Here is a 12,953-nt window from a genome sequence, read left to right as displayed (position 1 = left end):
ACTTCTGTGGTCTAATAATCAGTTCCAGGTTACCGTGGAGCAATTTGCTATTGACACATGGATGACTTTGCTGTTTGATTTAATGGTGAACACAGCAATATACCAAAACCCCTTCTCCTCCTTTACCAGGAAGCTGCATTGTGAATGTAGATCAGTTTTCAGTGGTCCAGCCCATCCAGAGATAATGTTGTGAGAATGTGTCCATGTTGTGTTGGGCCCAGTTCAGTATTGCTATCAGTCACTGGGATCCTGGCAGCTGGAGCAGTGGCTCATGTCCTCAGAGTAAAGCTCGACCTGGATGGTGATGCTGTGGAACCCAAACTTGGTGTGGAGCAGCTCTGTGGCCTCATGCAGCACCGACTGAGGGTCAGCACCTTCCTCTGACGAGAGACAGTAGGAAACAAGCAAGTCAGCCTCAATTTGTCTGCAAAAAGTCTCGAGCCACTGTTCACTCCTTCATTTATTACCAGGAAAACATCAAATGGGTGCAGTGATTAATATATATTATATATATATGTACATATATATACAGTGTATATATATATATATATATATATATATATATATACACTGTATATATATGTATATACATAGTACATAAGGCAAAACAGAGTTTGTATCATTCTAAGAAGCTCGAAGGTCCATATTTGGACCAGTCTGAACCCTCTTTGACAAGTTTTCTTATCATTTCTTTAAGTAGTCTTCGGGAATAGTTCTCCAGGCTTCTTGGAATGAAAATGAGTGAAAAAGCAGCCGATGTCCAAAGAAAAACTTTAAATTTTTTGGGAGAATTATTGCCCAATATCACTTTACAAGAAAGCCTGGCCATTTTAGAGCAAAATACAAAGAAATGAGGGTTGGATCGGGACTTTTGCACCGTATTGTAAATGTCAGAACCCAATGTTCTATGTAACAAGATTATCAGGAATTAATGAGGATCATTTTACTCTGTCTTGTGTTTTCATGTCCACAGTTGTTCTGTTCTCATGCACAGTGTTGAACACTGGACTCTGCCACAGTTCAGCATGGGGTAGATGAGAATGTAAGTTACCTATGGCCAGGTGAACAGAAATCAGCGACTGGCCTAGAGTCAGAGCCCACAGGTGCAGACTGTGCATGGACTTCACAGCTTTCACGGACAGCAGCACCTCCTTAACGGAGTAAAACTCGATTCCTTTAGGCGACCCTGAAAAACAACAGGCGGTAAATCAACACACAGCAGCTCCAACAGTATTTCTATGAGTCTACAGGGAACGGCTTTCAAAGAGAGGCGGGAAGAATCCTTTTCTATTCCGTCATGTTCACTGTTTCAAAGCTGTACCAGTAGCTACTGTGGACGTTACTTCAGAAATGTTCAATGATGCGCAAACAGACATTAAAATCCAACGGCGTCCTGAGGATGTGACCGTCTGTGCTTTTGTCCGACAGACTTTAAAGTTCAAAGAAGCGACTCAGTAGCCGTTTCTTTAATGCACTAAAGACATCTGTAAGATCAAGATTTCCTTCAGTGGATTAAAAGTTTGTTTCACACATGAGTGCGCGTGGCATTACAGCTTGATAGCTTGACAGCTGCAGGCAGTAAAATCTTCTGGGCAGGAACACCACCGGCTTATCCTAAAGGAATAACTAGGAAGTGTAACTACTACTTTAGGACAGAGCCAGGGTTGCAGTTTCCCTCCATTTCCAGAGTTTCTGTTTCTCCTAAACTAGTTAAGTCCTTCATATTCCTTCTACTTATTCTAAGCCATGTCAGAGACGTACAGATTCTTTGCTACTATTGCTATTTTCAGGTATCTTTAATTTGACTTGAGTACTTGTTTTTCTGATAACTTTCTACTTTATTGCATTTTAACACAAACATCTGTACTTTCTTCTCTTACTTTCAAACAAAGCTTGTTACGTTTGCAGCCTAAATAGATGGGACAGTGACCTTTAGACATGGCAGTCGCTTGGTGTATCCATCTGTAATGTTACATCACATCACGTTTGAATGCAACACTGCTTTCTGTAATAAGTGAGGACTCTGTAATAAAGATAAGCTAAACCACCTCCAGGAGTTGGATTTCCAGGTCGGGAACTTCAGTAAGGGTTTATCAACCCAACTTACATGTTTTATGTTTTTCCCCTGAATGGTAACTTACTAAGTAAATCTTTAATTTGTTATTATTGATCTAGTAAAACCTTGGAAAGGGTATTAGCAGAGTGTTATGTGGTCATTTTTTTCTGAAGTTAAATGAACTGTGAAGAATGCTGATGGGATTTTGCCAGTTGTACAGATTATTCTTATCTTTTAGAAAGACTTTTTATAACTGCAGAACATTTCAGGCCTGTTTTAGGATGAATCAGAACTTTCCTAACTTCCTACTTGTCTTTGTCAAAAACAAGACTGAATTTCTTAAAGGTTTTTACAAAAGTAGATCATAGGCATCAAGTAATGATGGGGATGATACATTGGTGGTAATGCAAATATACCCCAACAACCATTCACAACCATCCAGCATGAACCCTGGCCTCCATTGGGCCTGATATTCTGTTTTTTTTAAATAAGTCAGATGCCAAAACCATGATCTAAAGAAGCATTCCCAGAATCACACCAGAAAGTAATAATTTCACCACTCCTGTCTAAGAAAGAGAGGACACGGTTCGGTGCTGTGGTCCGGTACCTTCCATGAGTATCCTGAAGACGTCTCTGAGGATGGTGACGGTGGTGCAGAGGACGAACACAGAAAACAGGAATGTACAGATGGGATCCGCTACTTTGTATTCAGGCTGGAAGAGCGAGAAGATGTTCATTTAATGAGTGAATAAAGAGAGATCAGATGGTGATATCCACAGTCACGAGATATTAAAATGCTTCGGGCTAAAAGGAAAGAAGAAGAGAGCAAACACCTTGCATGATGATACCAATGCTTAAGTGCTTCATTCATGCATCGATGCTTATTTTTGCCACTTTGTATGCATTAACATATCCTTCTTACCACTTGATAATAACCTTTTTGTTGCATTAAATCTACTATTTTTTGTCATCAACTATTATACCAGTTTTCCCCTGAAAAATTAAAGCTGCATTCCTGAAAATGTTTGCATTTGAAATTCAACCGTAATCTAAAAAACATTCAATCTTAATACACATAGGTCATACATGTCCATTTAGGGCCAAATCTGAGCAAATCTGAAATCTCAGTCTCACCCTAACAAGAATTTGATCTATATCTGACCCGAAAGTAGATGACTGTCGCTGCCACCATGACGCCGATGCTCTGAAGGAGGTCTCCGACCACGTGGATGAAGGCAGCGCGGACGCTGGTGTTGCTATGGCCACCGAGGAGTGTGTGGGAGTGGCCATGATTGACAGGGCTCTGACCGTCCTCATCAATCTGGTGATAACCGCTGCCGTGAGTGTGGAGGGTTGTCGAGTGATGGAGGATGTAGGCCATGCTGCAGGAAGACAGAAAAAGGTGCTTACAGTCTGTTTGCAAGTATTGTTGATGGGACACAGAAAAAAACTGCATTCATGTGGAGATTCTTGGCCCGTAGAATGACTCAAAGCAGAAAATACTGCTACAATCCAGCTCCCCTGGCACTTCAATGATGGGTAGATAATGTAACGGTAATATCATCCACGTTATGTCATGCAGTTTGCAGCTTTTAATTGAATGTTTATATCTATTAATGCAACAGTGATTTGGGTTAAGAGACTTTAACATACAGTCTAAAGTTGAGGAGCACTCACATGATATTTACAATGACGGCACATCCAGAGGTGAGTAACATCACACGTCCATCAATCTCATAGTCATTGCGTACAATCCTCTCGATTGCTAAATAGACCAGAACTGCTGTAACAATCCAGATGGACAAGACGGAGATGAATGCTCCGAGGATTTCTGTAGGGAGATGACAAGAAGGAAGTGTCACTTTAATGTGTGCATACGGTTTGTACAGCACTAATTAGTTAGAACCAACGTATCCCTCAAAAGGCCAAGCTTCAACATCAAACTCATGTCAGACATGGGTACAGTGTGGCTCAGGACACAGCTTAGAGCTTTTTTAAATGACATATCAGGGAGAGAATATCCAAAATACTTCTGAAAACCCTTCAGGGTTAGGTTCACCGCTGCCACTGAAGTTGTTTCCTTTGAAAATAGTTTTTTTTTTTGTCGTAAACCTCCACATCTCAAACATCAAAGCTCAGACAGATTTACACATCAGTGTGAGAACGTGACTTCAGCGTTATATTTCTCTACATTTGATCAAATCAAGCGGAACCATTTAACTACTTAATCAGCCGTATAATCTGCTCTGTCGTGCATGTTTTGAAAACTCTCAGTGAGAGACTTTGTTGTTATTTGAATCTTTAAAACCAAATGATTCTCAGTCATTTCTATGAATATATCATTTTCACAGAATGGATTATGCTGAATTAGCCAGTAACCGTTAACTGAGACCCACTCCCATCTTAAATACTGAAGTGGCCATTATTTTATTTTGTCTACAAGATAATGTACTTTAAGCTAATGGGATCCACTTGAAGGGCTTCAAAATGATCTCCGATGTTTTCAACATTTCTTCTGTGGAAAAACTTGGAATATGAGTTATTAGGTCTCGTAATTGCATCGTTTTTCATGCTTTGTTGTTCACTCTGAAATCTAAAGATTCACTCAGTAATAATTTCTATACATTTCAGGAAATTGTCTCACAGAGTAGATGTGATAGTTTGAGACTCTTGGTTTAAAGTCTTTAATTCAAACTAAAGCTTATTATCTTTCTGTTTAATCAACTGTCCCAACAAAGCGGGACCTATTTCACAGTTGGAGGCAGCATCTCCAATACCATATGATTATCTAATATCTTATTTAGAGCTGCACAGACTGGTCAGTTAGTGATCTGATGATCTACAAAAACAATTCTGCAATTTCTGGAAACTTGAACAAAACAGAATATTTCTGCAAACTTTGGGAATTTAGCTGAATAGAAAACGTTTCCATTAAATATTGTGGAGATAGAAACGTAAGCTTCACAGTGTTAGTCAGACAATGGTGGAGACTGTCCTTCTCCCAAAACTAACCCCATAGACAGGTTGTTTGTTCATTTAGGCATAAAAAACACATTTTTATTAGGTTAAAATGATATGTGACCTCTAGTGGTTAGGATAGTAACTGCACGTGAAGCTTCAAAATGGTGTAGATTCAGGAAGTGGAAGTTTCTAAGTGGAAACTAAAGTTAGCCGTGCTATTTTGGCCCACAGTTATATGTAAGAAATATAGAGACAAGTCCTGTGGAATTAGTTTCAGTACTTTTACGTCAGATAGTTTTGGGCCATGTTTGTTTTCGAGATGCAGAAACATTTGACTGCTCATGTGATCAGTCACTTTGATATCTCATAACTTATTCACAAAAGCTGTTGTGTGCATCTTCTCCATTTGCGCAGATTAAGATCTGATCTCTTTTGCTGACCTGATCTGTGCCAACCAAAGTTCATGGTTTTGGTTGGAGGTCTGGAAGAGATCCACAGGGAGAACAGGCTCACCATCATACTGCCAAAGTCTGTCAGGAGGTGGGCGGCATCAGTCATGATGGCCAGGCTGTGGGCCAGGTAGCCTCCTGTAGGAAACCAAAGTAATGTTGTGAAAGTCGGTGAAGTATATTTGCATAAAGCCACCTTTATTGTAAGCCAATATTCCCTTTCATGTACCAGAAGAAAGAATATTTACTGCAATTATCTTCCAAAAGACCCAACAGCAGATGGAAAACAAATCTTTCGGTTTGAGGGTGAAGAGCATGAGAGCATCCTCTGAGAAATAACATCAAACATCTATCTTTAGAGGCAGAATAAACCTGGAATTTAAAGCAGCCACAAACCACGATACTTTAGATTAACTGATCGTTGCCTCAGAAAAAAGAAAGATTTCACTGTTTTATATCATTTTCTAGATCTGAAAAGTCAGCCAATACATGTCACTTCATTTTTATGCATTTAGGCATTTACGCATATATGCGTTTGGACCCCTATTTGCTTAAAGGATTACATCATTGACTCTGTCATTATCCACCAAAACATTTCTATCTGACCTTTTGTTTAATGCAGTGAACTTTTACCTATGACCTCGCCAATCATGAAGACAAGGCAGACTACTGAAGCGATGTAAAGTTTCTTCTTTGCCAACAGTTTGTCCCCAGTTTCCTCGCACACCAAAGCTCTGGGGCCGTGGCAGTGTGCGCCGACACGCCGTTTCAGCTCGATGGCACCGGACACGCCGCCATTCTTAAAAGGGAAGTCTGGGTTCTGCTCTTTGGAGTCTGGAAAGGAGCTGTGGGGATACAGACGGTACGTGTTAATGACGAGAAGCAGGGCCCATCCCTGTGATTTATACAGGCTTAATGAACAACACATCCAGGGTATCTCTAGGTGATCTGGCTTAATTAACCCAACAACGGAGATCCAACATAGCAGTACTACAACGCTTGGTATCAAAGAGAAATAAGTTTCTGTTTAAGGCTACATAAAGATGCTTCTTTGTGAGAATCAAACTGTTGTCGGAGACTACAGCAACATCTATTTTATTTACTCATTTTCTCAAAATCTAACTTGTGCTGGAGAAGGTTAGGTTTCCAGCAAAGGTTGCCATCGTAATCGACCCGAGTAAGAAGTGAAGCACCTTCATGATGCTGAAAACACAGAGCTGAACTCAAAGTTACTTAGCTAAGCCGCTAACACTGTTCGTCATCTTCTGTTTGGAATGCTTTGCTTTAGCTCCTGTCTCTTTAAGGCCCTCTTAAAAGACCCAATCTGTTCTGATTGGTCAAAAAAAGCCAGAAAGTGAGACACCGACTCGTTTTTTGTTTGAGGCCACGAGGCAGACCTAATTTCAGATCAGACTCAACTGGTGGCAAGCTGTTGGATCTGTTCATGCTGTAATAGCAGCAAATTTACTGTGTAATAGGTGTTGAGTGAATTGATTTTCTTGAGTAAATGTTGCAGCATGGAGCAGTATCATTTGACAGTGGCTCACAGAGTGGAAACCTGACAAAGTGTCCTGCAATCAATGTTCCCTTAAGTGGATGAATGGTGCGATGGGTGATGCTCTGTGGAACCAGATAATGTCCACCGACGTCGATAGTGAGGAAGGGTAAACATACTTAAAAAACAAAGACCTTTATCTTTCTCAATTTGAATAACACACATTTTATGCAGGGTATCTATTTTAGTACATTTGCAGACACCCACCAAGCATAGCTCTATATGACACTGTCAGTTATGACAATTGACGAGCTCTTCATCAGAGCTTCTTCCATTGCTCCCTGGTCCTATTTTAATGCCTAAATGCAAATTGTAGGTGTTCTCAGCCCTCTATGCAACAAACTGTGATGCTCTGTGTGTTCTGACAACTTTCTACTGGAAACGGCTTTAACTTTTTTATCCATCCATCCATCTAGAGCTGCAGATTATATATCCCACTCATGCAGTCACTAAGCTGCTCAAATATTTACATTTACCTACAGCCAGATGTGCAGCCACTGCAAGGAGATAATCTGAATAATCTGTCAGAGGTAATGTTAAGGCTGATTGGGGTATACTTCACCTCTGACAACACATTGACCTGGACTGTACTCACAAGAGCAAAAGAAACTGTTGACTTTTCCATTTGGATCCCAAACACACACCCAGGTTGTTCCTAACCAAGTCCAGAGAGGGCGATGCAATGATGTGGCTAATGAGATGGAAAAAAGCTCATTTGGCCTCACTTCAGATAACCACGCACACAATTTAGCTCGCACACCTCACAAAGAAGACAGTCAGCATTGTATGGTTTGCCTTTATCACACACGATCTCATATATGGGGGGTGTCCAAGCTCAAAAGAACCCGCCAAGTGGAAAACAGATTCTGTTCAATTATGGCATCGGGACAAGAAAACACACACACACACACACACACACACACAATAATCTGCATATAATCATCACATAGACACGCTTCAATGCTATGAACCCATTGTGTGATTACATATATCCTACTGTGAACAAATTTAATATAAGTTTTTAAAGGATTTCACTAAAATAACACTTTGACCTGCTGTGATACACAAAAGTAACACATCAGCATTGAGGGACAAAGGGCTCCAGCTAGCATGCTTTTCACTAGCTAAACACTTTGTGTTTACATCATACATAGTCCGGTTTAAGAGTAAATATACAAGTATTAGGTTGTTAAAGTAGACTACCAGATTATTTTGAACAAAAATAAAGTATGATTATAATTCCCACCTCATCTTTTCTTAAATTATTTTTATTTTAGCAGCTGTGAAAACGTTCTTTTTGGCCTGAAAAATCAACAACGACTTCTATTCATTTTTGGTTTCATTTCAAGTGTTATTACTGATCAGTATAATACAATTTATGTTCTTTTCACTAACAGAGAAAGGATTAACCATGTGGAAATAGGATATCTATTAACCTCAGATAATAACTCCTGTGGGCTTATGGTCCCCTGACTTCAAGTATTAGTTGAAGTAGTATTAGTTTGCCTATTATTCAAGTGACTTGACAACGTCCTAATTTCCCTAAAATTTGGCACAGCTACTTTATTCCTTGATTAGCTTTGTGCATAATGTCTCCTTAACGACTGGATGAATCATTATGAGATTTGCTATATGAGCGATTATACAATCTGGTCATGGTTACGAAGAAGTAAAGATTTCTGCCCTATTATTTATCTTAACCAGTAGCTTAATGGAGGTCAGCCACCATCATATGTTTATTTATTACCCCACTCACATCAACATTCACAGAACCAATAAATACTAAGTCTCAGACAGAGGTATATTTGGTTGGTTAGTTAGTGGCTCGGATGACTTTCCAGGAAGCCTGAAGGAGAGATTTACAAGCTGTTTGGGAGTATTTAGTCTAAGAGACTATGGGCAAAAACTTCTGTTAGCTTTGTCAAAGTTTTAAACACAAGGAGGTTATCATATTTGGACATTTTCTCTCATTCCCTCTAACAGTCTCACTAAAATTGTTACGGTTTAGGGAGGAAGAGAGCTGTTGAAGAGCAACCAGCAGATCACTGGATGAGGACAGGAGGCTGAACTGAACTCATTTAATACTTAACAAACAAAAGTTGCAGCCAAACCAACTCAAATTAAACTTGAAACAGCGACTGAACCAGGGATAATAACGAGCAATGAAACCCAACTAAGAACAGGAACAGGCCAACCAAGGAGGACAAATATAGCCTATAGAAGCCTAAAAACAACAAATCACTCAATAACAAGACAAAAAATTAGAAAATTACAAACAACAGAAAAGCCAAAACCTACGAAAACTAAACCAAAGTCCAAAAAATCCATGAAAAACCCACAAACCTTAAAAAAAAATGCCTTCAGGCCACTATTCTGGTTGATTGTGAGCTGTAAACTGAACATAAACAACGTCAGTATCATATTTACTGCGGTAACTTGTGTGGAATCAATGACGGTGGTCTCTGAAAAGCCCTAATTTATCAGCCTCACATAATGAGAGTCATTCTTGAAATAAATAAGGCAGTGACATTTCGCTTTAGTCTGAATATATCACAACCGACAAGTATACGTGAGACAAGAGACTTAAAATCCAGCTAAAGCAACGCTGACTTCCTGCTTATGGTTGAAGGCTGCAGCAGCGACTGGTAAAACAATATGTCCACATCTTATTTTAATAAGCTGTAGGGTCTAAGTCTTTAGAACTGCTCATGTTTTTGGTCGTTGTTTAACTTTTTTGCTTGATTTCACATTGCTGCACAGAACCTTTCCATTTGTGGTCCACACTCACAGGTTATTAAGAGTGTAAATGTACCCATTATTCCAATTAGAAGAAACTATTTTTACAGTTAAGAAAGGTTTAAATATTTTGTAGATTTAAGGCAAAAATATTGGTAAATGTAAAATCATTACATTTGGTTTTTAAACTTGCACAAAATGAGCAATTTGTAGATTTGATCAATTAAAATAACAGAAACATTATGATGGACTTTATATTGAATGTTATATCTATTTTTTTAGAACATTTTTGCTGCATTTTTAATAGAAGATCGTGGGAATTTTAGCCATTTGATTTAGTGAGGAATGGAGAAGTAGATGCAAAATTGCAGATAAAACCAATTTTGACTTATCTGTTTCTTAGTCAACAGTAAGAATCGCTCCAGCATTCAGGCTCTCAGTGAATGTGGAGAATGTTCTGCAAATCATCTGAGATCCTAAAATGAAACCATCAAAGCCTAAATTAACATTTATCAGGTCAAATTTGTGCCGCTACGACTGAGAAATCAGAGATCAGGGATTATTCAAACACCCCTCTGGCGCTGAATAGATGTTTAAAGACTAAATTCTCGTTGGCATGTGACCATAAGCTCATTTTGAGTTGGTAATTTGTGACATTTATTAATGCTTTATGAATCAGCCGTTAATAAAGACATGTTGAGTTGGATTCTCCACAAAGACTTTTGGATTTGTCGCTTGGTGGTGCAACGGTTTATCGATTTATTGCTTCCAGCTTCTCGAAGGTAAATATTTTCCGTCTTTCTTACATTCCTTTAATGATAAGCTCAATATCTTTGGATTTTGGACTGACAGTCAGACAAAAGAAGAGGATTTTTGCTTGTTTTGTCGAAGAAGCAGGATTCTTTTCCTGTAATGAATGATGGAGAAATGTTACAAATCCTCTCATTGGAGGAGCTGGAAACAGAAAGCGTGATGACATCACCTCTGCATTTAGTAATAACTCATCAGTGTTATTTCTATAAACGACTCGTTACTGATCTCCATAAAGAATAAAGATGAGTGCCATTTACACAGTTGTCTTGACTTCTGGGTCTGGAGGGAAAATAGTCTTTGGTTCTGGAACTGGGAGTTTCACCATTTCCCAGACAACCAGAACCAATAACCACCATGAGCTGAAGTGATTACTTCACCAATTAATAACTGATTAACATTTTTAAGGATTCGAGGTTTGCATTTGGATTGTAGGTTAAGTTTTTTTTTTGTATCGCTGCTATAAGCATATTTACTGTCCTGATACGATATGAATTTGCATGAGATGTTCCCTGATATTACACAAAATAATGAAAAAAAAAACATTTGGAATAAAGCTAAATGTATTTCCTTTCGGATCAAGGCCACAGTGTGTTTTTTCATATTCATTTATTTGCCCATTATCAATAATTTCTATGCTAAAATGACCGCATTAAAGCCTTTTTAAAGACTTCTGCAGATTCTCAGCAAACCGAAATGTTTCATTTTCAGGACATTTCGGTGGAAACACAAATATTCCGTCCTTGTGAACACTTTGCTGCCAGCTGGTTAAAATGAATTAAAACCCAGAAGTCAATACACATGCTGGCATGCACGCGCACAAGAACGGTGCAAATGGTGCGTGAAATCCCAAATGTGGTGCCATATGCACATCTGTCTCGTCTCCCACCCCCCCTTGTTCGAACCCCTATTGCATTGTGTTCGTGTCAAAAGGCAAAAGGCTTTAATTATTTCATTCATTGGCTGTATTAATGCATTTATTTTCCAGAGGCCCTGTGTTTGCAACAGTATTCGTGAAGCAACCTTTTTACAGACGGCGCTGCTCCCTCTTCCTCTCTTGGTTTCTGTCGCATCACATCTATTCAAACATGATGAATCTGGCAAATTATTTCGAAAAAAAAAAACTCAAAAATGAGAAACATCCAATTCTGAAGCGTGGAACAGATTATCAGATATCTGCGTGATCAAACCACTTCACGATCATGAATCACGAGGCCTTTTAAGATCAACAAAAGAAGATATTTTCCGAAATTTCTAAAGAGATCACGGTTGGTTGAGTTTATTATAAAGCAGGCTCGTTTTATTTAACGTTTTCAGCAGGTTTAAATAAGAAAACGTCTCCACCTGTTCTCCCACAGGAAGTGGGGCCACCAGGTGTGTTTCTGGAACAGCTGAAGGGATTTTTTCTGCGGAGAAAATCGGTTTTATTTGCTGCGAGACTGTGATGTTTTTTTTTAATTGATTTTAAACAGTGTTATTAAGTTATTAGAAGGCCTGTACTTTAGGGCCCTCTCTAATATCTGCTATTTCTGCACAGTTATCGTTGCTGAGTTAAAACACACTTGTTTTCTCGAAAGAATACCTATTTTTATTATCATTTATCTCATTGCTAATATGTCAGACACTTGAATTACCGACTTTACATTTATTTGAATGCTGTTTTGACTGATCTTTTATAATTCCAGCATTTCTTGTGCCGTCACCTGCGCCTTCTTGTGTTTGCAGAGTAGACCCAAATCTCGCTTATAACCCTTTCTGGGGTCTGAACGCGCACGGAGCCGCCTCGTGCTCCCCTCTAATGACAGATGATGAGTTTTTAGCACTGCTCACTGAACTGGCCCCGGGGCCATTTGTCATAGGCTGTCCAGAAACAAGCCAACCATGGAAATGAATTTGTTCATTCACATAAAACAGCCCGCGAGAGCGCCGGCCTGCTTAACATGCACCACAGTAACAACTGCTCCCACTGCGCCTTAACATTACGCACACAACGATGGATCAGTGCCGCACGCACGTATCACGTTAACTTTTTACATTTGAAATAGATTACCTCCCAATCTCACACTTTCTTTTAACGCCTTTCCATTCAGGTAACAGTTTGTACTCACATGCATGATATATTCAACACAGAATTTGTTCAGGTAACTTAACTGGATACTGTAACATGCACTAATATTCTGCACGCAGCTGCGGTTCTAAAGCACATTTCTCACCTTTGCAATTTCAGGGAATACATCTTCGCACTCTTCTCGTCAATGAGGTGAGATTTCTCCGAATTTGCAGCGTTATTATCCATTTTGTTTCAGCCTGTAGTAAGTCAGGGGTCCAGAAAGAGAAAAAAAATATAAGTTAAGGTGTTTTTTCCCCCTCCGGTTATGTGAGAATG

The 12,953-nt window shown here is 39.2% G+C and overlaps 1 protein-coding gene across 1 annotated transcript; it reads right to left on the bottom strand.

Moving 5' to 3' along the window:
* Positions 1-234: 234 nt before the first annotated feature.
* On the bottom strand, positions 235-12,863 carry slc30a2 (solute carrier family 30 member 2). Its single transcript, XM_075459212.1, has 8 exons — positions 12,781-12,863; positions 6,100-6,311; positions 5,458-5,604; positions 3,734-3,887; positions 3,219-3,438; positions 2,664-2,769; positions 1,052-1,186; positions 235-380 (listed from the first exon to the last, which is right to left on the bottom strand). Exons 1-8 carry the CDS (start codon positions 12,861-12,863, stop codon positions 235-237), a joined length of 1,203 nt encoding a protein of 400 aa, XP_075315327.1.
* Positions 12,864-12,953: the final 90 nt, after the last annotated feature.

Source organism: Odontesthes bonariensis, chromosome 24 (genome assembly GCF_027942865.1).
Source record: "Odontesthes bonariensis isolate fOdoBon6 chromosome 24, fOdoBon6.hap1, whole genome shotgun sequence".
Classification (NCBI taxonomy): Eukaryota; Metazoa; Chordata; class Actinopteri; order Atheriniformes; family Atherinopsidae; genus Odontesthes; species Odontesthes bonariensis.
Note: the sequence above shows the minus strand (reverse complement) of the source record. Positions and strands in the feature narration are given on the sequence as shown.